Source organism: Gossypium raimondii, chromosome 5 (assembly GCF_025698545.1).
Source record: "Gossypium raimondii isolate GPD5lz chromosome 5, ASM2569854v1, whole genome shotgun sequence".
NCBI classification, from domain to species: Eukaryota; Viridiplantae; Streptophyta; class Magnoliopsida; order Malvales; family Malvaceae; genus Gossypium; species Gossypium raimondii.
This window is the reverse complement of record NC_068569.1, coordinates 52,431,577-52,453,382: the sequence shown is the minus strand read 5'-3', so window position 1 is coordinate 52,453,382 and position 21,806 is coordinate 52,431,577. Positions and strand designations below refer to the sequence as shown.

Genomic DNA, 21,806 nt, shown 5'->3' with positions numbered 1-21,806 from the left:
CTCGTGTTGTCTTAAATTTTATGTTTTTTTCATTGTTATTTTTATTCATTCAAAATAATAATTTATTTGACCTTTTAATTTTGTATAAAAATTATTTTAATATTCCATTGGATTTTTGCCTTTTAAATTATTGAACTTATATTGTTTGTCAAATCATCGGAAAATGAAAGAAAAATTAACGATTGCTAACTTTGTTGACGTGACATTCACGTGTGTGTCATGTTAACAATTAATTAATTTTAATTTTTAAAATATTAGAAAATATTAAAATAATATTTTTATTAATTTTTTAATTTTAAAAATTAATTATGACATTCATGTAACAATTCACATAAATTTAAAGGTTAAAAAGAAAAAAAAGATTAAATGAAACCAAAATCTTTTTTAGTTGAAAGATTAAATAAACCATTATTTCTTCTTCAAAACTATTTAACTATATTTCTTTTTGTGTTTGGAAAATTTTAAGTTGTTAAAATTAATTGTTTCTATAAATTAATTGAGTTAAATCCAAATTTAAATAGGATACATTTATAAAACATCATAATATCGAATTATTAAAACAAAAACAAATTCAACCCACTTTTCTAGAAAATAGCTTAAAATTTTTATTTTCTTTATTTATTTATTTTAGTATAATAATTTATTTAGCCTTTAACTTTATAAAAAAGTTATTTTAACCTTTCATTTATTTTTTTGTCTTTTAACTCTTAAACTTGTATTTTTTTGTCAAACCACCCAAAATAGATGAAAAATTAACGTTTGTCAATTTTTTGATGTGGCATACACGTGAATTACCATGTGATGACATGTTAACATTTAATTAGTTTTTTAATTTTAAAAATTAAAATTACTTTTAAAATTAAAAATCATTAAAATTATTAAAAATATAAAATTATAATTTTTTAAAATTTTAAAAATTAATTAAATGCTAACATCTCATCTACGTGACAATCCATATGTATGCCACATTAGAAAAGTTAGTCCGTTTTGAGGTAATTTGATAAGAAATATAAGTTTAATGGTTCAAAGAGATGAAAAATTAAATATAGGACTAAAATAAATTTTTATAAAGTTGGAAGGATAAAAAGTTATTATGCCTTTATTTATTTATTTATTTTTAAATAAAATTTATTTATTATATATACAAAGAACACTTTTCTTTACCTCGGTCCCCCTCTCTCCTTTATATATACCAACACACTATACAAACAAATACACTCCGGATTTCTTCTCTTTTCTCCACTCCATATGAAACAAAACAAAGCCTAATATCTCTTCGACCCAGGTATCATCTTCCACTCTTCAATCTCTCTTTATAGATACAGTTCTTGAGATTTTAGTGTCAAAACTCAAAGACCAAGTGCTGCTTCTTTTTGTTTAGTTTTCCTGTTTATGTTGGTGTTATTTTTCGATGGATATAAATGTTTTGTTTGGGAATAGCTACGAAGCAATGCAAAACATAACTACCCATTTCCTTAGCTTCCTTCTTTCACATTTAATTTTAACGATTCAGAACTTTTCTTCTTCCCTGGGGAAGGTTAAGTTTATCATTTTAAATCTCCCTTCTTTTTTCTCGTTTGCTCTCTCTTTTTGGTTCTTAAATTTCGTTTCTTTTTTCTTTTGTTCTTGTTATTTGTTCCTTTAACTACCTGTTTTGTCAACAAGTTAATGTTTTTAGATATGGGATCATATCAGAATTTTACTTATGATTGTTGGGTTCTTGTATGTACCTTCGATGTTATCGTTTTTTTTTTTTTTTTACTGTGATCTTTTATGTTAGTTCAGATTTTCTTCTTCACTATGTAAATGTTTTCTTTGGTATGACTTGTTGTTTTAGTTGCTTTCCTGTTTCTGAATCAGCTCTGAATGGTGATCTTTTTGTATAAAAAGAAGATCTGGGGTTGTTGATCCTGTTATTAGATGTTGTTCTTTGATGTTATCAACAGTTTTTATGTGTTTCACTAGTGTGGGATTCTTCAGGTTTTTGTTTGTGTTTCCCTATATCTGCATTTGGTTTGGTGATTGATTAATGCATGTTCATGTTGCAATATAGGAATGGAGGAAAGGAATGGGATTTCTCTTTCTATAGTGTATAATTAATGGTATTTGGATTGACTGTTTCTCTTTGAGCATGATCTTTGCTGTACTATTTTGAGCATTTCCCCCAAGATAAAAATCTTTAAGCTGCTTGAATCCCTAACGATTTCCTTTTTCTTTGTTGTTGGCAGAGTGCAAAATGATTCATCAGCTATGAATCCCTTTGTTTGAACTGTTTCTCAAATAATGTCTCTTGGATGACTATCCTTTAATGCTTTGATTAAATTCACTAATTTAACTTTCTTCGACAGGCATTCGTTCATTTTGCAACCTGAATACTGGTCTGTGTTGCCATTTTCTGTGTCTCACAGTTTAAATTTCTCACTGGCTTGTAATCTGTAACGAATGTACTTGAGCACATAATATGTTCATGGAATATTTTCCCATGTCATATTTTTAGCTGTTTATGTTACTACTGATATGGACCCTTTATTTAGTTTCAGTCTCTTTGGAAATGGATAATTGCATGTCATCTGTTGATGTTGTTTTTGATATAGCCGACTTTGTGTTTATATTGAATTTGATTTGAAAGGCACTTTGTTTGATAAATTGTCCACTAAATTTTTTTTGCATTTGTTTTGCTATCTCAGTGTGCTGAAGAAATCGAGACAATATGGAATTTCTGGGGTGTTGTCTTATGGGCTACTGAATACAGTTTACTACCTCATTACCTTTCTTTTGGTGTGGTAAGTAAACTATTGCTTCATTGTTAGTTCATGATTTCCTTGCTTGATTTCATTTGGCATATATATTGCATAGACCTATATCCTTTTCTGTTTCTTTGAAATTTCATAGATTAAATTGTATAGTGAATGGAAAGCAAAAAGATAGACAATCAAGTTCAAAAGTAGAATATATGAGAACAAAGGGATATATAAAACTTTTAAAATAAATATCATAACTTACATAACTCACATAACTTACATAATACATGAATATATATCATATCATAATTTACATAACTTAATTATACTTATAAATAAACAATTTACTCGTGTAATTTATTGTCAACTTTAGGCTTCAAGAACTACGAAATGGATAGGACTTGGATTAATTTGTCAAGGGTAAGCAACGACTATCGAAATGGAGTACAAACTTTTCTAAATTTTGCATTTCAAAATACAAGCCAAGAGAATATGATTTTTTGCCCGTGTAATAAGTGTGTCAACATCAATTGGCATTTTCGTAAAGTTGTCTACGAACATCTAATTGTTGATGGGTTTATTCGGGGGTATAAAAAATGGTTTTTCCATGGAGAGTGCCCACCTAGTAGAACCCCTTCAACGATTAATCCGGCTTATCCTCATAGTGCTTACCATCAGTCTGTTAAAGAAGATGACATGGAAGGTATGTTGTAAGATTTTACGATTTTTTAATTATATGTAATATCATAATTTAAATCTTGGTCTTATTAAATATTTCAATTATTTTATATGTACTATTATTGTTGTAATTAGTTACTAAAATTTCAACTATTTTATATGTATTGTAGATAAAATGCCTAGAAGAAGATTGCAAGATCCAAGTATTGATCAAAATACTTCAAGTTCGGAAGAAACAAATAGTGAAGAACAGACTGCTATTGGATCTTCGAATGTTCCGAATACACCTGACGAACCTGCAGAAATTCAAAGTAATATTAAATTTAATTTACATGTGTGTTGACTTTTATTATTGATTTCTTTTTCAAATTCTTATATTATAATATACCATTTTTTAGGTGAATGTGGAGGGACGCGCAGAGGTCGAGGACGTACGCAACTTAAAGATTTATACGAGTTAAATCCTGTCGAGCGTGTCAAAGTATCTAAAAACAATCTTGATCAGCCTGTTGGAGCAGAAGCTCGACTTTTAGCAGGATATTTGGGCATTATAGCACGAAATGCCAATATGTTGCCTATCAATTACGAGTCATGGCATCAAATGCCTGATAATAACAAAAATGAAGCTCTCGATAATATTAAGGTAACAAAATGTGAATGTAATTTATAAAATTTTGGTTTAATTTCATTTATATTTACTTTCTAAACTTGTGTTTTTTGTAGGAGACGTTTGCTTTAGAGGTCTCGGATAATTATGTCAAGAAGGCATTGGGAAAAAGATGGAGAGACCATAAAAGTACTTTAAAGAAAAAATATTTTAAGAAAAATATAAGTCTCGAAGAGAAATTGCGAAATGTCCCACCGGGAATGCTGATGTACCAATGGGAAGATGCGGTTAGATTTTGGAATTCAAAGAAAGGAGAGGTATTATGTACTTTCAAGCTCTTATAATTATTTCGGTTTATAGTATTTACTATATACGTAATAATAATTTTATAATGTAGGATTGTGAACAAGTTGGAACAAGCAGCAGGAAAAAACAGAAATTCACTCACACAGCTGGGTCGAAAAGTTTTACTTGTGTTGCTGAGGCCGAGGTATTTTGAATTTATTTATAGTGTCAAATATTTATTACTTTCTATTAAATAATATTTTTACTACTTTATTGTAGAAAGCGTAAATCGGTCAAAAGTTGGACGCCTTCAGCTTTTTGACATTACACATAGGAAGAAAGATGGATCTCCTATGGCTTCTGAAGCTGCAGAAATTATGGTATGTTTACGTAATAAAATTTGAATTATTTTAAATATTTATAGTGTTTAATTATAATGGTTTAATTCGTCGTTTGTAATACAAATAATGTTAAGTTATGTTGTATTTGTTTTTATTATATATTTCGTTTCTAACTCTTTGATTGATTTATTAGGAGAAACTAAGAGCGTGTTTGGTTGGGTGTATTGGATTAGCCAATACACCCCTAATACGTGGCCCCACCTATTACCGTGTTTGGTTGGCAGTATTGCCCTAATACGGGCGTATCCCGTTCCGCACGGATTCCCCATTTTCCCTTAGCAGCGCCGATTTGGGACTCCCTTCCAAAAGAAAAGATTACCTAATCGGTCCTTTTTTACCCTCCCAAGCCTCTCTCGATCTCCACCCACCCTTTCCCTCCCAGCATCGACATCGACAGAAGCTGCCAGCGAAAGCTCCAGCCCATCCTGACTTCCATCTTCGCATATTTCTCTGCTAAACGGTCTCTACCGGTCATCATTTCTCATCTTTCCTCTTTGCATATTTCTCTGCTAAACGGTCTCAGACTTCCATCTTCGCATATTTCGCATATTTCTTCGCATCTTTCCTCTCTGCATGCATTAGTGGGTGTTGTTGCATTTTTTTTATAAATCCGATTGCGATTGTTTCATCAGTTTCTTAGTAAATCGAAATAAGGTTTCTTGCTGGTTATGAATTTTTTTTTCATTATTTGTTTGCCTGCATTATTTGCTGGTTATGGTTTCGTTTCAACTAACCGATTTCCCTTTTCTCATTACAGGTTCTTTGTTCCTTGGTTTCTTCATCGCAGTCGTCCCGATTTGCTCATTATAGGTTAGTTTTACATTTGTATTCATGGTCTTGGGATATGTTTTCCCCGATTGCAGGTTTGGATTGATGTAGCAGATTTTGTTGTTTCTGTTATGTATGGTTCTGTTTTGGATGAACACTTTGTAGAAGTGATAATATAATTATGAAACATGCCTCAGCAATTAGATGTCCCCTTTCGCTGCCATCTAAATCTCAAATAAATAAATGTTGTTGCAGTACTGATATTTCTATTTTCTCACTTAATCAGTTACCTGGTCATCAATTACTCTCAGTCGAATATATTCTTGCCTGTACATTGAGTCATACATAGCTTGTAGGTATCCTTCAATGTACAACTGCAGAAGTTGAAACCTTATCAGTGACCATTAAAGCAATAGTAAAACAAATAGATTAATAACTTCAGAAAAAATCAGCATCCATTGAGCAGTGAGGCAAAGCAATAACAATCTGAATTCCTACAGACGTAATCACATAAAGACGCTGCTTAATAGCATATGTGTGTTTATCAGGTTCTTTGGTCATGGTTCCATATGTGACACTCGTTACTAGGTATCCATATCCTCACCATTACTAGTCAATACTGCTTTCATTAATGTAATAGGAGACTTGAACAGAACAGTATGATATAGAATTAAGGGTACAAAATTTGAGTATGACACTCGTTACTAGTTATCCTTAGTAATACTTATGCAAATATATGCAAAATGAGACATTGAAACCATCCCATTGAAACCACTTGCTTCTACCCCCTTCAAAACAGAGTCAGATATTTCGATAACAGCAGCAAAAATTACATTAGAGCCTGCTGTTTTTAGCTGCAGAGTTGGCACAGATATACCAACAATTAGGTAAGTGCAAAGAAAGTAGAAAGAAAATCACATAATTGACTTAAATTTTTTTGTCTCTTGATTGTTTCTTCATTTACATGTGGTTTCACTCTGATTTTCCTTATGTTTTGAGATGATATTGTCTATTGATTTTAAATTTCTCTGCTAAAATATTCGTATTGATAGTGAGCAATGGAAATTGTCTGCTGTTTTCAATTCAGACAGTTTTTTGATATTGTTGCAATGGAAATCGTCTGCAGTTTTTTTATATTTTTATCTTGATTTTAATAATTATTTTATTTCTTGTTATGTCATTAACTTCAATTTTTTCAATTTCATACTAATTCATTATTATTTTGAATGAATGTTTTAATTTTATTTCCTTATATGCATTGTTATTTAAGCCTACAAATAATGGGCTTAAATCACAATTATTTGTACATGTAAATACAATACTACATTTCAATCTTTTCTCATCATAATTGCAAATACAATACTACTTTTTATCTTATTATTTGTACATGTAAATGAGATAAAAGCTATATATATTTTACAAAATGATCATTAAATTTAAAATGTTATAAAAGTTTTAAAACTTCAAATTCATTATTAAACCAAATCCTCATTCTTCATTTTATTTGTTTTAAAATTAGAAAGAGTTAATTAAACTAATCATCAATACAAAAACTAATCAATGATCAAACTTTGAACATGCTTTATTAAATCTTCGCATTTCATTATACGAAATTAAATTTAAATTTAAATTTAAATTTAAAATGTTCAAACTAATCCATGTTCAAACTTTGAACATGCTTTAATTAACTAAACAATATATTAATACTGAAAAGAACTGTAAATTTAAAATGTTATAAAAGTTTTAAAACTTCAATTTCATTAGTAAACCAAATCCTCATTCTTTATTTTATTTGTTTTAAACTTAGGTTACCTTAATTAAACTAATCATCAATAAATAAACTAACAAATACCAACAATTAATTTTAGGTCAATTAATTTTAGGTCAATTATACATATACCTTTAAATTTTAATATATTTAAAATGTATTTAAATATATTTTGTTTCATTATTGTTTGGGTGATTGATAAAGAAATGAAATTAAACCCTAAACGATATCATTTAATAGATACTTTTTTGCTTCGTGTGTTCTAAATTTGTGGTGTTTATTTTTTTTTATATTGTGTAATTGTAACTTCAATTCTTTGATAGTGTGTTCTAATTTTAATGTGTTGCAGTAATGGCTCGTCCGCATTTAATGTGCATTCTTCATTTGATGAGGCTGTCACTTTCTTGGGGGAAAAAATTCAGGCCGTTGAATATCAAATCAGTAGGAGTATTGCCTCCGAGGTGGTAGTTCAGCAGAAGTCAGAAGAACATCAAAAGATGGAAGAGAAAGCTTCAAATTTGTATTCAGCCTTATGGTCAATTGAAGGTTTAACCGACGATCAGCGGTATGATGCTTTGAGTAAAATTCCCGATCATCCAACTCAAATGATCGTTTTCTTTAGTTTACCTTCTGTTGCCCGATTGGAATGGGTCAGAAGATTTCTTTCTCACCATTAAATATCAATGTTCAAACTTTTTGATGTTGTAAAACTATATAACATATGGATTATGATGTGCAATTTCATTTTCATCTAACCTTTTCTTAATATAAGTTAATTATGTTTATACAGAATATAATTCTCAAGTTATATATTGATTTTAGTAAATTCATATAAGAACATTTTATTATTAAGAATTTTATGAAATTATATATCACTATTAAATTATATTTAATATTAATTATTTTAAATTGTATAAATTCATATAAGAAAATTTATTATCAAGAATTTTATGAAATTATATATTATTATTAAATTATATGTAATAATTATTATTTTAAATTATACAAATTCATAAAATATAATTTATTAGTTATAATTATTTTAAATTTTATTAAATCATATATTTTAATTAAAATATATTTAATATTAATTATTTCAAATTTTCTTTTATAGTATCATATATTATGATTTGAGTAAATTCATATGAGAATATTAATTATTAAGAATTTTATTAAATTATATATTTTAATTATAATATATTTAATAATAATTATGTTAATTTATATTTTACAGTATCATATATTATGATTTGAGTAAATTCATATAAGAATATTAATTATTAAGAATTTTATTAAATTATATATTTTAATTATAATATATTTAATAATAATTATGTTTAAATATGATTAAATTATTTATTATTGATATTAATAATCTTATTAAAATTTAAATAACAATAACAATAATAATTTACCAAAACAAATTTTTGCTAATTATTAAGAATTTTATTAAATTATATATTTTAATTAAAATAATTTAATAATAATTATGTTTAAATATGATTAAATTATTTATTATTGATAATAATAATCTTATTAAAATTTAAATAACAATAACAATAATCATTTACCAAAACAAATTTATGCTAAGGGTATTCTAGTCATTTTAGTTTTTTCCATTATGCTATTACACATCTATTCCATTCAACCAAACACAAGATTACTATTACGCCTCTATTCCATTACATTCAACCAAACAGTTGATTTGCTATTACACCTCTATTCCATTACACCTCTAATCCAATACACCTCTAATCCAATACAGCGAACCAAACGTGCCCTAAATGATAAAAAGGCGGAGTATGAAACGGTTGCTTTGAGTGATAGTTCTATTAATGTTGACGACATTGATAATTGAATTATTGCTGAAGTTTTCGGTCCTGAAAAATATGGTCGGGTTCGATTTCAAGGATCTTTTGTTAACCCAGCCCAATATTTTAGATCCAGCTCGTAGCAATAGCAGCGAGGGAAGTAGAGCAGAACAGAAAGTACAACGAACTCCAACAACAGCTTCAGAATATGATGAAGATGTTTCAACAGTCGCAAAATCCGCCATCTTAAACTATCGTATAAATATTTTTAGCATTTTAACTTTTAACATTATTGTAAAAATAATATGAATTATACTTTATTTATTAATTTATACCATATATCTTTTGTTGAATTTGAAGTATCATTTAGATTTGTTGTTTTTGGTTGGTTCTCATGATACAGGAAGGGTTGCATATGGATGAAAATGAATGTTAGAAATTTGTCAAAGTTAGTGAAGTTTTTAGTAAAGTGCCGCTAAAAGTTATAACCTTTAGCGGCGTTTATGTGAAAAAATGCCATTAAAATTAGCGGCGTGGTCTTACGTGACAGTTCAAATAGATTTTAAATGTGAACTTGGTTGTCCTACGTGACAGTTCAAGTTAAATTTATTTGGTTAAAAAAATCTATTTTCATCCCAACAATTGGACATCCAAATTGACGTTTAAAACACATTTGGACTGCCACATAAGACTGTCATAGGGAAGTAACAAAGTTTAATTGTAGAATGACCACTTTGTAACAAAATGATAATGTAAGTGATTAAAATATAACATTTCAAACATAAGTGACGAAAATGTAATCTGATACAAAAAGGTGACTATTTTGTAATTTACCCTTTTTAAATACAATGCAATTTCATCTTTTCTTTTCTTATTTAAGAGATTCATTGATTTTAACTTTTGATTTCCAATTTAAAAAAAATACTACTCAATAAATCTCTTAATTAAGACAAAAATATATGAGACTTTTTTTTATCATTAACTTCAATAATGGTATTATAATAATTTTTTCAGAATTAGACCTTTTCGTTCTTGTTTGAAAAATATATATAAAAATTAGTTCCAATGAAAAAAATAAATATATATTTTTGGGCATAACTCAAATAAATAAAAATATTAATTATCCAAAAAAATCTCAAACTTGTAATAGATTGGATCATTATTATTATTTATGCAAGATTACATCATTACTTCTTAAACAAAATAAAACTAGCTAATGTATAACAACTTAGCTATATAGGCAAATCTTTTATATATATATATATATATATATATATATATATATATATATATATAACTAGAAAATATATGTATGTATGTAGGGCAAAGGCAAATTTTTTTTTGAGAGAAGTCAGAATATTTATGATAATAAAAGTGAAATTTTACTATTTTAATAGTCTATATCTTTATAATTTTTAAAAGATTAAATTAATTTTTTCTCATTTGGGGAGCCAAAGTGTTCCATTTTAAAGGGCCGGGGCCTGGCAACTCCCTTTGGCTCCTTCCGTGTTTGTATGTATGATTGAGAATTTAGAAGATATATAGAAACTGGACACGCTAAAATAAAGGGTTAAGAAAATTAAAAAAAAAAACAGATACGAGTTATTAAATAAAGGGTTCTATTCCAACAGAGCTTCAAATGAGAACACTTTGCAATGGTTTTAAACATTAGAACTAAAACTCAGTTTCTTGAGGACACTCAACCTTGCAAAAATCACAATGTTCCTAGACAGTACACAAGTTCTTCCTTTTGCACCAGACATTTTCTAAGCCTATTCTATTATTAGCATAGACTAACGTATGTGCCTACGTAGGATAATCCAAGACTTTAAACATTGCCCAACTGATTCAGTATGAAAGAAGATAAACTTAATTGAACAAACCTATTACCGGGGTCTCCATCAACTCCTCACTGAAGTGTATAAGATCTAATGGTCAATTTATAATTCATAAACTTGTATGATGTTTGGGCTTAGTATGATTTGGAATTAGAAGAAACATAGGATTGAATAATCTGAAATACACATGGAAGATTGAATTGCCTAAATCATGAGTCTTAAATATTGTATTACGATTACCTCATGTTGATAAAATGTCCGGTTAAACTCCGTGTGACCTGGGGGACTTAAGACTTTTTGGTAAAGACAAAAGTTTTTCCAACTGGGTGCTCCTACCCCACCATGCTCAGCCCTTTACCTTATTTTAAGGAGAAAGAAGGGGTACCTTAAGGCTATGGAACCTTGTTAGCTTCTACCTTCAATATTGTAGTTAAGATGCACGAATTAAAGTTTGCTTGTGGATTTATATTGTGTGTTGCATAAACCGATAGTCTAAGTAATTTGTGACCACCAAACATATGGGTGTTGGTTTCTAAGAAAAGCTTAGTAGTATCCCGAACATCTGATCCTTGTTTTTGGAATGTAAATTATAGTTTTCAAAATGCTTTATGCTATTGGGGATATTATTAGGGATGTAAATGACAGTGTTCGAACCTGCTTTATAAAGCTTGAAATCTACAATTTCATTCTAAAGACTTAACTTTGATTTTTAGGTTTCTTGCTTTAAATTATTTTCTACTAGTGATATATGGTTCCTTATTTCGACTTGTAGCAAAGAAGTTGTAAGCTTCTGTTAGGGCTAGATATGAACAACAATGCAAGTTGTACCATCTCGAAGACCCTATTCCTATAAAGTTCCTTATAGGAGACCAAGGAATCAAGTTCTAAACATTTTCCTTTTGAAGCTCAGAACCTCAAAAATATCAATTTGCAAGCATATATTCCAAACACAAACACCTATATATATGACTTCATCTATATATTGCAATAATCATAACAAATACTTACTACAAGAATAATTAACTGAGTTTGATTAAAAATGAATATTTTATTTTACAATAGTTTTCGTAATTAAATAATGAAAAGAAATATTTTTTCCGTTATGAAAATATTCATGTATATTCGGAAAATGACTTTAAGAAAATAATGTAAAATGTTTTACCTAAAATCATTTAAACACAAGAAAATATTACATTTTTCAGAAAAACCATGTTTTCCAGAAATCATTTAATGTTGGTTTTCCCCTAATTTCTTAACATTACCCACCAACAAGATTCTCACTTACCACACAAGTTAGAACAAAATTGAAAATAGACACTAAAACTCATTCTAGTTTCCAAATTCTTTCATCACATTGCAAGTGATGATCTTTACACAATTTGTGAAACATTTCAGAGCAAGATTGATTCATTAGAGTGCACAATGAGATCCATAAATAAGGTGGCAGTGAATATATCGGCAGAAAAGCCCTTACCAACCATTTCCATAAGAAGTTATGTTGCCTTTGAGGTAAAGCTGTTTCGAAGAAACCCCCGGATCGTTACATTATAATAGCAGCTATTAGGCAAACAACCATTATCTCTCATGCTCCCAAACATCTTATATGCTTCCTCTGGCAATCCCTCTTTACACAGTCCATTAATAATTATACAATATGTGTAAACATTCGGTTTTAAACCATTGTTTGAGAGTTGCTGAAATAATTCCTTGGCAAGTTCGATATGCCCAGCTTTATACAACCCGTCAATTAGGATAGTATATGGGACAATATCAAGTTCCAACCCACTGTTTTGCATTGCTTGAAAAAGTTTCAATGCCTCTTTGATATGACCTGTTTTGCATAAACCATTCAGCAAAATCAAACAGGTCACTATATCTGGAACTTGTCCAGAAGCAAGCATCTTCCTAAAAAGTTCACATGCAGTTGAAACTCTCCCTAATTGAAACATACTTTGCATAAGACTGCTGTAAGTAACTATATTAGGTGCACAACCCTTCTCAATCATCAAGTTGAAAACTCTTCTAGCTTTATCCATTTCATTCTGCAAGCAATGGTCATTGATTAATGCATTATAGGTAACAACATCAGGCTCAATATCTTGCTTTATCATTGCATCAACAATATCCTCAGCTGCAGAAACCATCCCTTCCTTGCAATGTGCATCAACCAATGTATTATACGTGACAACATTGGGCTCAATGCCTTGTTTTCTCATTATGCCAACAGTTTCTACAGCTTTCAAAATCATTCCTTCTTTGCAAAGTGCATCAATCAATATAGTATATGTGACATTATTAAGTGAAATATTGTTATCAACCATTTCATTCAAAAGCCTTGTTGCCCTCCTCCTGCTGGCCTGAATTACACATACCCTGAATTAAGCAACTATAAGTAACAATATCTGGTCTAATGCCTTTATCCTTCATTTCCGAGAGAGATCAAGAGCCTCCTTTACCAACCCATTCTTACAAAGACAGTCAATCATTCATTTCCGAGAGAGATCGAGAGCCTCCTTTACCAACCCATTCTTACAAAGACAGTCAATCACAGTACTATATGCTACAATATTGGGTTGAAAACCTCTTCCTTCCATCAGCCTTAGAAACCTAACAGATCTGTCAGTATTGTCACTCTTACACAACCCCTTAAGTATTGTACTGCAAACAATCAAATTAGGTTGATACCCTCTTTCAGTCATTTCATCGAACATACTAACGGCCTCGAAAATCTTACTTTGATTACAAATCCCATTAATCAAAGTTGAAAAAGTTACAACATCAGGTTCAACACCTAATTTCAGCACTTTCCCCAAAACAGAAAACTCAAAATCAATTCGACCTAATTGACAAAAGCAATTAATCAAGATGTTCAAAGAATAAACATCACGGGAAACGCCCAATAAATCGATCCGTCTATACATAGAAACAACAATGGCATAATGTTTCATCCTAACAATGGCTCCTAATAATTTATTAAATTCCACAATGGAAGGCTTTGGGTACTTGTCAATCATCTTATTGAACAAAATCAAAGCATCATTAACATTATCGAAGCGATCATCTTTTTCCCCCTTTCCTCTAACAGACATGGGTTTCCTACTTAAGGCTTCGATGTGGATAGCAATGGTGTTAGAAGAAGAAGAAAAAGAGTAGAAATCAGAAAGATGGCTTCCACCATTAACAACTGAACAAAGAATAAAAGAAGGAAGCTTACCCATATCTTGAAAGTAAGCAAAATGGAACACCAAAGAGCGCTGAGCTTGAAAATGGAACCTTATTTCGATTCGTTACTCTCCCGTCTGAAATAGCCGTAACAGAGAGGCTCCATGGAATTGCTTCAGTCTCTAATCTCGACTTGCCTGATTTTCGTTGTTTTTTACTACAATATCTACCGGAGATTTCAGCTTCCTCACTTTAGTTTCTACTCTAGTGTCGATGGTGGATGGATGATTAGAAACATCAACGTTGGACGCCTCTCCCATAGCCCTGGCATTCAGCCCAAATTCACATTATCAGCATTAGTCTTTTTTGTTTCGCCGAAAATTCAGGAATTGAACTTTTTGTAGATTTACCTAATTTTCTTACAAAAAAAACCAATATATATATTTTTTGTGTTTGAATAAATATGCCTAAAATATTTTTTATTGTTTGAAATATTTCCTAAAATAAATATATGTAAAATATTTTTATTATTTGATAAAATTTTTAAAATATTTCATATAAATTATTTTAATTAAAAATATACATTAAATGTTAATTTCGTACTTTAGGGATATAAATTTATGTTTAATTAAGTTGAAAGCGGTAAATATTTAATATTAATATTATTTGGATGAGTAAATTGAAAATTTATTTAATTTGATAAAATTGAAGGACCAAAATATAAAATTTATAAAATTTTGAATTCTAAGGGTTTGAGTAGTGAAATCTGAAACATTGATGTAGTATCTAATTTAAATGATTATGAAATATGAAAATTGAAAAGTTGAACATAAAATAGTAAAGTTTGAAATTATAGGGGTTAAATTGTATAAATTTCAAAACTTGAGTTCTAGGACTAATTTACGTTATTTGAGAATTTACAATTCTAAAAATAGAATATGAAAGTTTAACTGTTCAAAATCAAGTACTAATTTTTCAAAATTTTGACAATTTTAATTGTAAGGACTAAATTATAAAATCTAGAAATTTTAGACAAGGGACTTTTTTTGTAAAATTTTACAAAACGAGATTTAGGATTTAACTATAGAATAAGAAAATCTATTTTTGAGGAATTAAATAGTAGAATAGTAAAAGTTTTGATTTCAAGACTAAATCGTAAAAAATATAAAATTAAAATATAAGGTACTATTTTCTTCGACAGTGAAGAGAGTTTCTCCTTTGTTGCTCTGAAAGCTTCTCCTTTTTGTTTATTCGATAGTGAAGACTGAATCTTATCAGTTTTCTATAAGATATTTTCTTAAAAAAAGCCTTGATTTTACGCTTTTTTTGAAGGATGATTTCCTTTAATAATTTATTTTTCATCAAACAAACTCCGTAAAATAATTAAAATGTTTTACGAAAAATATTTTACTATGCAAACGGATCCTAAATTTTCTTTAAATTGAAATTTTGGAGATAAAATAAATTAAATGGAGAGTTGATTACCACTTTATTGGCTAATAATTCATGTACATATACTTTTGTCATCTATGAAGGTTTTGTTTGTATACAGACAATGGCTTAGTATTATCATACTCCATATACTTACAGTGACAAAGCAATAGTCAGATGAGTTTGAAATTTCAATCTGCACCCTTAATTTTATCAGTTTAAATTTGATATTCTAAAAGTTATATCTCCATTTAATGCAATGTAAATATATATATATCTATGCCTAATATGACAAACTGACAATACCAATCTAACAGCAACAATTGCAAGGAAAAAGAGACAATCATAAGCCACCAAAATAGCGAACAATGCCTTGAAAATGGTTCATTTCTTGTATATTTGAGCAGTCATTCAAAGAATTTAATATCTTATTTGGTTTTTGATAACCATTTTCACCTATAAAAGGATGATTTGATGAACACTTTTAGCATACAAAACGATTCCAACACTAGCAAAGAAAGATGGCTATTAAGTCTGCAATCTTACTTGCATTTGCCACCTCAGTGATTCTGGTGCTAGTTACTGGTATAAATGCCGGTGACATCGCAATCTACTGGGGTCAGAACAGTGACGAGGGCACATTGGCGGAGACATGTGCGACCGGCAACTATGACTTTGTGAGCTTAGCATTCCTTCCAACGTTTGGCAATGGCCAGACTCCAATGATCAACCTTGCTGGTCATTGTGATCCGTATAGCAATGGATGCACTAATTTAAGCTCAGACATCAAATCATGTCAAGCACAAGGGATTAAAGTAATACTTTCACTAGGAGGAGGTGCAGGGAGCTATTACCTTGCCTCATCTGACGACGCGAGACAAGTTGCGACCTACTTGTGGAACAATTTCTTGGGCGGAGAATCGGCCTCTCGACCTTTCGGTGATGCCATTTTGGACGGAATTGATTTTGATATCGAAGGTGGAACAAACCAACACTGGGATGATCTTGCGAAGTATCTCTCCGGGTATAGCCAACGCAGCAAGAAAGTATACTTGACGGCAGCCCCACAGTGTCCATTCCCTGATGCTTGGGTTGGGGGTGCCCTTAAAACGGGCCTTTTTGACTATGTCTGGGTACAATTCTATAACAACCCTCAATGCGAATACATAGATGGTGATATTACAAACCTTGAAAATGCATGGAAGCAATGGACTACAAATGTTCCAGCTACCAAAATTTTCTTAGGACTCCCGGCATCACCCGAGGCAGCTGGTAGGGGCTTTATCCCTGAATCGGATCTTATTTCTCAAGTACTTCCTGCCATCAAAGGTTCCACCAAGTATGGAGGCGTAATGCTGTGGTCTAATTACTATGATAATCAGACTGGATACAGTTCAGCCATTAAAAATTATGTGTAAGAAAGAGTTTTTATCTATTATACTAGTAGTAATATGTAAGTTTAACCATGTTTTTAATGTAATGGAAATATGTATTCTACAAGTTTGAACCTTTCCCCTCTCTTATGATCCCACTTTTAAACTTAAAACTCATTCGGGTTTGTGAATTTTTCTGCAGAACAACAAGAACAATTGCGTATTGAGTCCACGAAAAGTTACTTGAAATTACATACTGCCAATACATAGATCATACACCATGTTGTATCATCATGTTTCAAATGTTCAAATTTGTGTTGCTCCAGCTCTGCATCTTGAAGTATTCGTTTTTGACATCCATATTCATCACATACGCGGACCTGGGAGAAGGGATTCGACCCTCCAATTCCAAAGATACTCTGTATACATGGAAAAATATAAAAATAATTTATCATACCAATATTACACATATATTCAACATTCACACTTAAATCTGAATATGTAGTCCTAAGAGGATTTTTCAAACACGAAAACCGTAAATTAACTGTTGGTACAAACTTCTCCATGGTAATTAAAAGAAGTAGCCAACAAAAATGTTGTTTTTCTGGCAAATGAAGAAAGGAAAGACAGACTAAATTTAGCAATCAAACGTGATTTGCTATATATTTTTTAATAAATAATTTACATACAAAGTGTAGCATTGAATAAGGAAAAACAATAGCAGTGCATACAAAGGTTTATAAGATCTGAAGAGTTTGTTGAATGTGCATTAGTTGTGGAAGCTCAGTACAGTCGAGGAGGAAAAGGAAAAAAAAACATGAAAAGAACAAGAAGGGAAATTCTGATTCTGATTCTTCTATTATATTAACAAAACCTGATTTTCCTTCTTGTAAACAAGAAGAAAGGGTCTTTCACCTTTCAAATGCTGGAGAAAGTCAAACCACCAATGCGAAAAGTGTCAGAAGATGAAGCATCATCAAATAATTGCAAAAGCAATACTCAGCAAAAGACTATCGCACAAGTGAATTTGCAACAAGAAAATGTTGCTCAAGTTGGCGACAAAGAAGAGGAGCAACTCTTTGTGGCCACTTGCTTTGCAATCTTTCATTCAAGTGAGAAGTGACTCATTGACAGTGGTTGCACCCATTATATGACTTTTGATCATGATCTCTTCAAGGAATTGGATTCTTCAGTAGTTTCCCAAGTAAAGATTGGCAACAGTGAGTACATTGCAGTCAAGGGAAAAGACAGTTGCAATTGAAAACGTTTGAGGTACAAAATTTATCAAAGATGTGTTATTTGTACCTAAAGTGGGTCAAAAATTGTTGAGTGTTGGCCAATTAATTCAAAAGGGTTTCAAAATTATCTTTGAAACAAATCAGTGTTTAATGAAAGATACAAATGGCAATGATGTATTCAAAGTAAAAATTAAAGGGAAGAGCTTTGCACTTGATCCATTGATCTTCGCAACAAATGTGTTGAAGCATGGTCAGCATGCAGCAACAAGTCAGTCGAGACCAGCTCCTGCAGAGGCTACCAGTTCATCAAGGCAGCAAGCATGTTTTTGTTTCATTTTGTATTTAAGTTGATGAAATGTAACTTAGTTCAATTTGAACTATGGTAGGTTTATATTTGATGTAAAACTGATGTTGATTGAGCTGATTAATCAGCTTTGTTCATTTGTACAAGTTAATTAGCTCAAGTTACTAAGCTAGTTAGTGGTAGTAGGTTGTGATTAGGTTAACCTACTGCTTTGACTAGCTGCAAGCTTGGTTTATGTATTGACTTAGTGCCATTTTGAGTTTTTTGAATGAATTCAATCAAAGTTTTCATCCATATGCTCTCTTTTAGCTTTGCTTTAAAATTCTGTTTTGTTTTTCTGCTTTGTTTCTCCTGCAAGTCACGATTCTTGCCGAGCAAGTTTCACTGCTTATCCTTGCTGCTTGTTGCACTAAATCCAACAAAATGTCCATGCTGAAGTTTGGCCCAAGAGGCTTGAACATTTCGATCATGCAGCTGTTCTGAATTTCCAAATTTCAGAGCTTGCCAACAAGGAAAGCAATAGAGACTTCCATTCAAGCAATAAACTTAAAGAGCTATTGAAAATTTACAATTGATATACACTGATGCGACCGGACCTCACAACACTCTACCTCTCAATGGAAGTAGATTCAGAACAATAACGAGGGTAAGTCGGAATTTTAGCTATAATGTATTAAAAACATTTTTCATCTCTAACTTTATTTTACATCAGTCTCATTAAGCTATAAAAAAAAATCAATTTACATGGTTTTTTCGGCACAGTATTAAAAACAAGTCCACGGTAAGCAAAAATAGTTAACACAAAGCGTGCACTAGGTCCTATATTTCATTGGCAATTGTTCTTCTGAATCCACTGGAAGTTCCTCATCTGTCACCGATTAGTGGAATCTCTTCGGAAGGAAATATCGACTGCCGAAGTGTTGTTGGTACTGTATTATTGTAGCGAGAACAATATAACTGACACAATAACAATAACGTCCCGAGCAGTTGAAAAATAATCTGTCCCATGATCAAATCGAAACCCCTTCTCCAAATCGATCTAGTCTCGAAATGATTTATCACAATCGGTTCCATTATCCGACTGCGATAATAAGATCTTCCCGAAAACTGCAGAGGCTTGAAGAACAGAGGATCAGTTTTTTCGCGCATGCTCTGTATGCTTCCTTTGATCTTACTTCTCATGTCCAAGTTCAATGGAGGAAAACTGATTTTCACGAGTATCTCACAATCCATAGAATCACTTGAAAACGATTTGTCACCTGACCTTAAATGCCTGCAGCCAACCATGCACAGGCTGCCTGTTGCTATATCATAAACCCCTTCAGCAGAAATTTGGATTTTGGTTCGCAGAGATTCATTTGAAGAATCATTAACCGGATTAAGACCACCATCCAATTTCGAACTAGATAGTGTGATGCTTATTTTATAGCTGATATTAAGCAAGCCACTGTTGGAATCGGATTCAACACCAGAATTATTAGGCTTTGAGCTTGAGGATGGTAGTAGAAATGGAAATCTCTGATACTGTTGATCGCCTACCGCAAGAGGATCCAAAGAACCCCATCCCATTATTCCTTCAGAACGTTCGATGACCCACAACCTAAACTGCATGTCTGGAGAATAACCATATGGATATTGTCCCCTGTTGCTACTATTCCTAGGATTCTTCATTGGACATGATTTCTTCACTTTGTCCATTTGCATGTACTCATACTTCAAACCTTGAAGCTGAATTCGTCCCCCATAACGAAACTGGACCCTATCAAAGAACCCTGATTCATTCCTAGGCTTCACACTCCAAATTTCTCCTACAATGGTGCTTGTGTTTCTGATAGACAAGATGGCTGGGAATCTTAAGCTCAACCTCGTTGTGCAGTCTCCAACATGGGACTTCTCCAAGGAGCTTGATGCATCATAGATTCGGCATGCAACGATACGAAGCCGGTTCTTCTTTTCATCCCAAGATCCTTCTCCAATTAATGAAGTACTAATATTTGGAGAGCCATAATATCCCCTGTAACTATTGGTCCGAAATTCTATCAGAAACCTCAAGCTTAGCCTATCATTGGAGCACTGAATCATACTCAATGACATCAACGAAGGCAAGTATCCAATACTATCACCAAATGGATTGCAACTCTTTGAAGACTTACAACTACCAATATACTGCAGTTCGAAAGCATTGCCTCCTCCTAAAAACATATCGCAAATGGTTCGAGTTCGCGATAATCTAAGGGACAACTCCTGTTGGACATTGGTTCCCTCAGAACATCCTTCACTAAACTGTTTTGACACCATAGTATAAGTGTAATTTACTTGAGGAAACATCAGTAGTGAAATTTGCTCAAAATAATTTGGATCATCAACAGAATTCAAGCTATCCATGGTACCAGTGACTAAAGTTCTTATAGTACTTGAATTTTTAAGATTATTAATCTTAAGAACAGCTGCAAGATGAAGCAATTTACCTTCTTTGGAGTAAACATAACCCTTTCCCACCATGCAAAGCTTCCCGGTAATTCGAGACCAGAAGCCTCGAAAATTGAAGTCTAGAGTCCCACGGTTGCTTGAATTGCTTGAACTTGAAATGAATGAGCTTCTAGAGGAGATATTCTGTTCGTAGGAAAACCAGGTTTGAAAAATCAGGTTTCCTTCCACCATAAAGACATCATCAGCATGGGTTGTAAATACGTGGTGAGTCTCGAAAAGTAACGTTTTAGATTCGGGTGGAGAGTAGAAACGTGAAGGAGGATTGTTTAGGACTTTATCACCACCACTGTAGTAACCATTTTGACGTCCAGGGAAAGGCGTGATATTGAACTCCTCATCAGCTGGTTTGGATTCATGAACAACTGAGTTACAGTGAACACCATAATCAAATTCATTTGCAGTGCCAAAGACTACATGAAGACAAGTAACAGAGGAGATGATAAGCAAGAGGAAGAAAGCATTACTAAAACGAAGTTTCGTCCTACAGAATATGGAACAGTCCATAACTATAGACTTGAATTTCTTACAGACAGAAAGATTGTGATTAAGAACTTATTGCAAAAACTTCGAAATTGATCATAAATATATAGATATTACTCTACATCTCTCACTGGACATAGGAAATTTCCAAGAACAAGAGCTTGCAGAAAAATTCGTATGAATAATACTTATTTATATTTTATCAAATTAAATAAAGTTTTAGAGTCAAGACTCGTGTTCAACCCCAATCCAATAACGAGTGGTTATGATTATTATTATATCTAAGTCAATCTCAATGGAAATACACATATTTTTCCAGTTTGTGGGTCCAAACCAAAGACTTTTCTTGGCAGGTCCTACAGCTGACTTTATTTAAGAAACTGGAGCATAGAGATGAATGAAGTTCCTACTATTTGCTCAAAAATGGTCCA

The 21,806-nt window shown here is 31.5% G+C and overlaps 5 protein-coding genes across 6 annotated transcripts; 3 read left to right on the top strand and 2 right to left on the bottom strand.

Annotated features, from left to right (window-relative positions):
* The first annotated feature begins 1,182 nt into the window (after window positions 1–1,182).
* On the top strand, window positions 1,183–4,541 carry LOC105766531 (uncharacterized). 2 transcript variants are annotated; one of them, XM_052630698.1, is made up of 7 exons: window positions 1,183–1,285; window positions 2,688–2,783; window positions 3,115–3,444; window positions 3,590–3,730; window positions 3,818–4,062; window positions 4,143–4,343; window positions 4,424–4,541. In XM_052630698.1, the coding sequence occupies exons 3-7, from the start codon at window positions 3,132–3,134 to the stop codon at window positions 4,523–4,525; spliced, it is 1,002 nt and encodes a 333-aa protein (XP_052486658.1). In that variant the 5' UTR covers window positions 1,183–1,285; window positions 2,688–2,783; window positions 3,115–3,131; the 3' UTR covers window positions 4,526–4,541. The 2 variants fall into 2 exon arrangements, with proteins under 2 accessions (XP_052486658.1, XP_052486659.1); XM_052630699.1 differs by lacking the exon at window positions 3,115–3,444.
* Window positions 4,542–4,612: 71 nt separating this feature from the next.
* LOC105766532 (uncharacterized) lies at window positions 4,613–7,979 on the top strand. Its single transcript, XM_052631781.1, has 3 exons — window positions 4,613–4,691; window positions 5,470–5,522; window positions 7,598–7,979. Exons 1-3 carry the CDS (start codon window positions 4,665–4,667, stop codon window positions 7,923–7,925), a joined length of 408 nt encoding a protein of 135 aa, XP_052487741.1. The 5' UTR covers window positions 4,613–4,664; the 3' UTR covers window positions 7,926–7,979.
* A 4,411-nt stretch (window positions 7,980–12,390) lies between these two features.
* On the bottom strand, window positions 12,391–14,115 carry LOC105766522 (pentatricopeptide repeat-containing protein At1g62930, chloroplastic). Its single transcript, XM_052630481.1, has 2 exons — window positions 13,417–14,115; window positions 12,391–13,254 (listed from the first exon to the last, which is right to left on the bottom strand). Exons 1-2 carry the CDS (start codon window positions 14,113–14,115, stop codon window positions 12,391–12,393), a joined length of 1,563 nt encoding a protein of 520 aa, XP_052486441.1.
* A 1,896-nt stretch (window positions 14,116–16,011) lies between these two features.
* LOC105766521 (acidic endochitinase) lies at window positions 16,012–16,908 on the top strand. The gene has a single exon (XM_012586007.2). The coding sequence runs from the start codon at window positions 16,012–16,014 to the stop codon at window positions 16,906–16,908; it is 897 nt and encodes a 298-aa protein (XP_012441461.1).
* A 2,361-nt stretch (window positions 16,909–19,269) lies between these two features.
* On the bottom strand, window positions 19,270–21,399 carry LOC105766519 (uncharacterized). Its single transcript, XM_012586004.2, has one exon. The coding sequence runs from the start codon at window positions 21,397–21,399 to the stop codon at window positions 19,270–19,272; it is 2,130 nt and encodes a 709-aa protein (XP_012441458.1).
* Window positions 21,400–21,806: the final 407 nt, after the last annotated feature.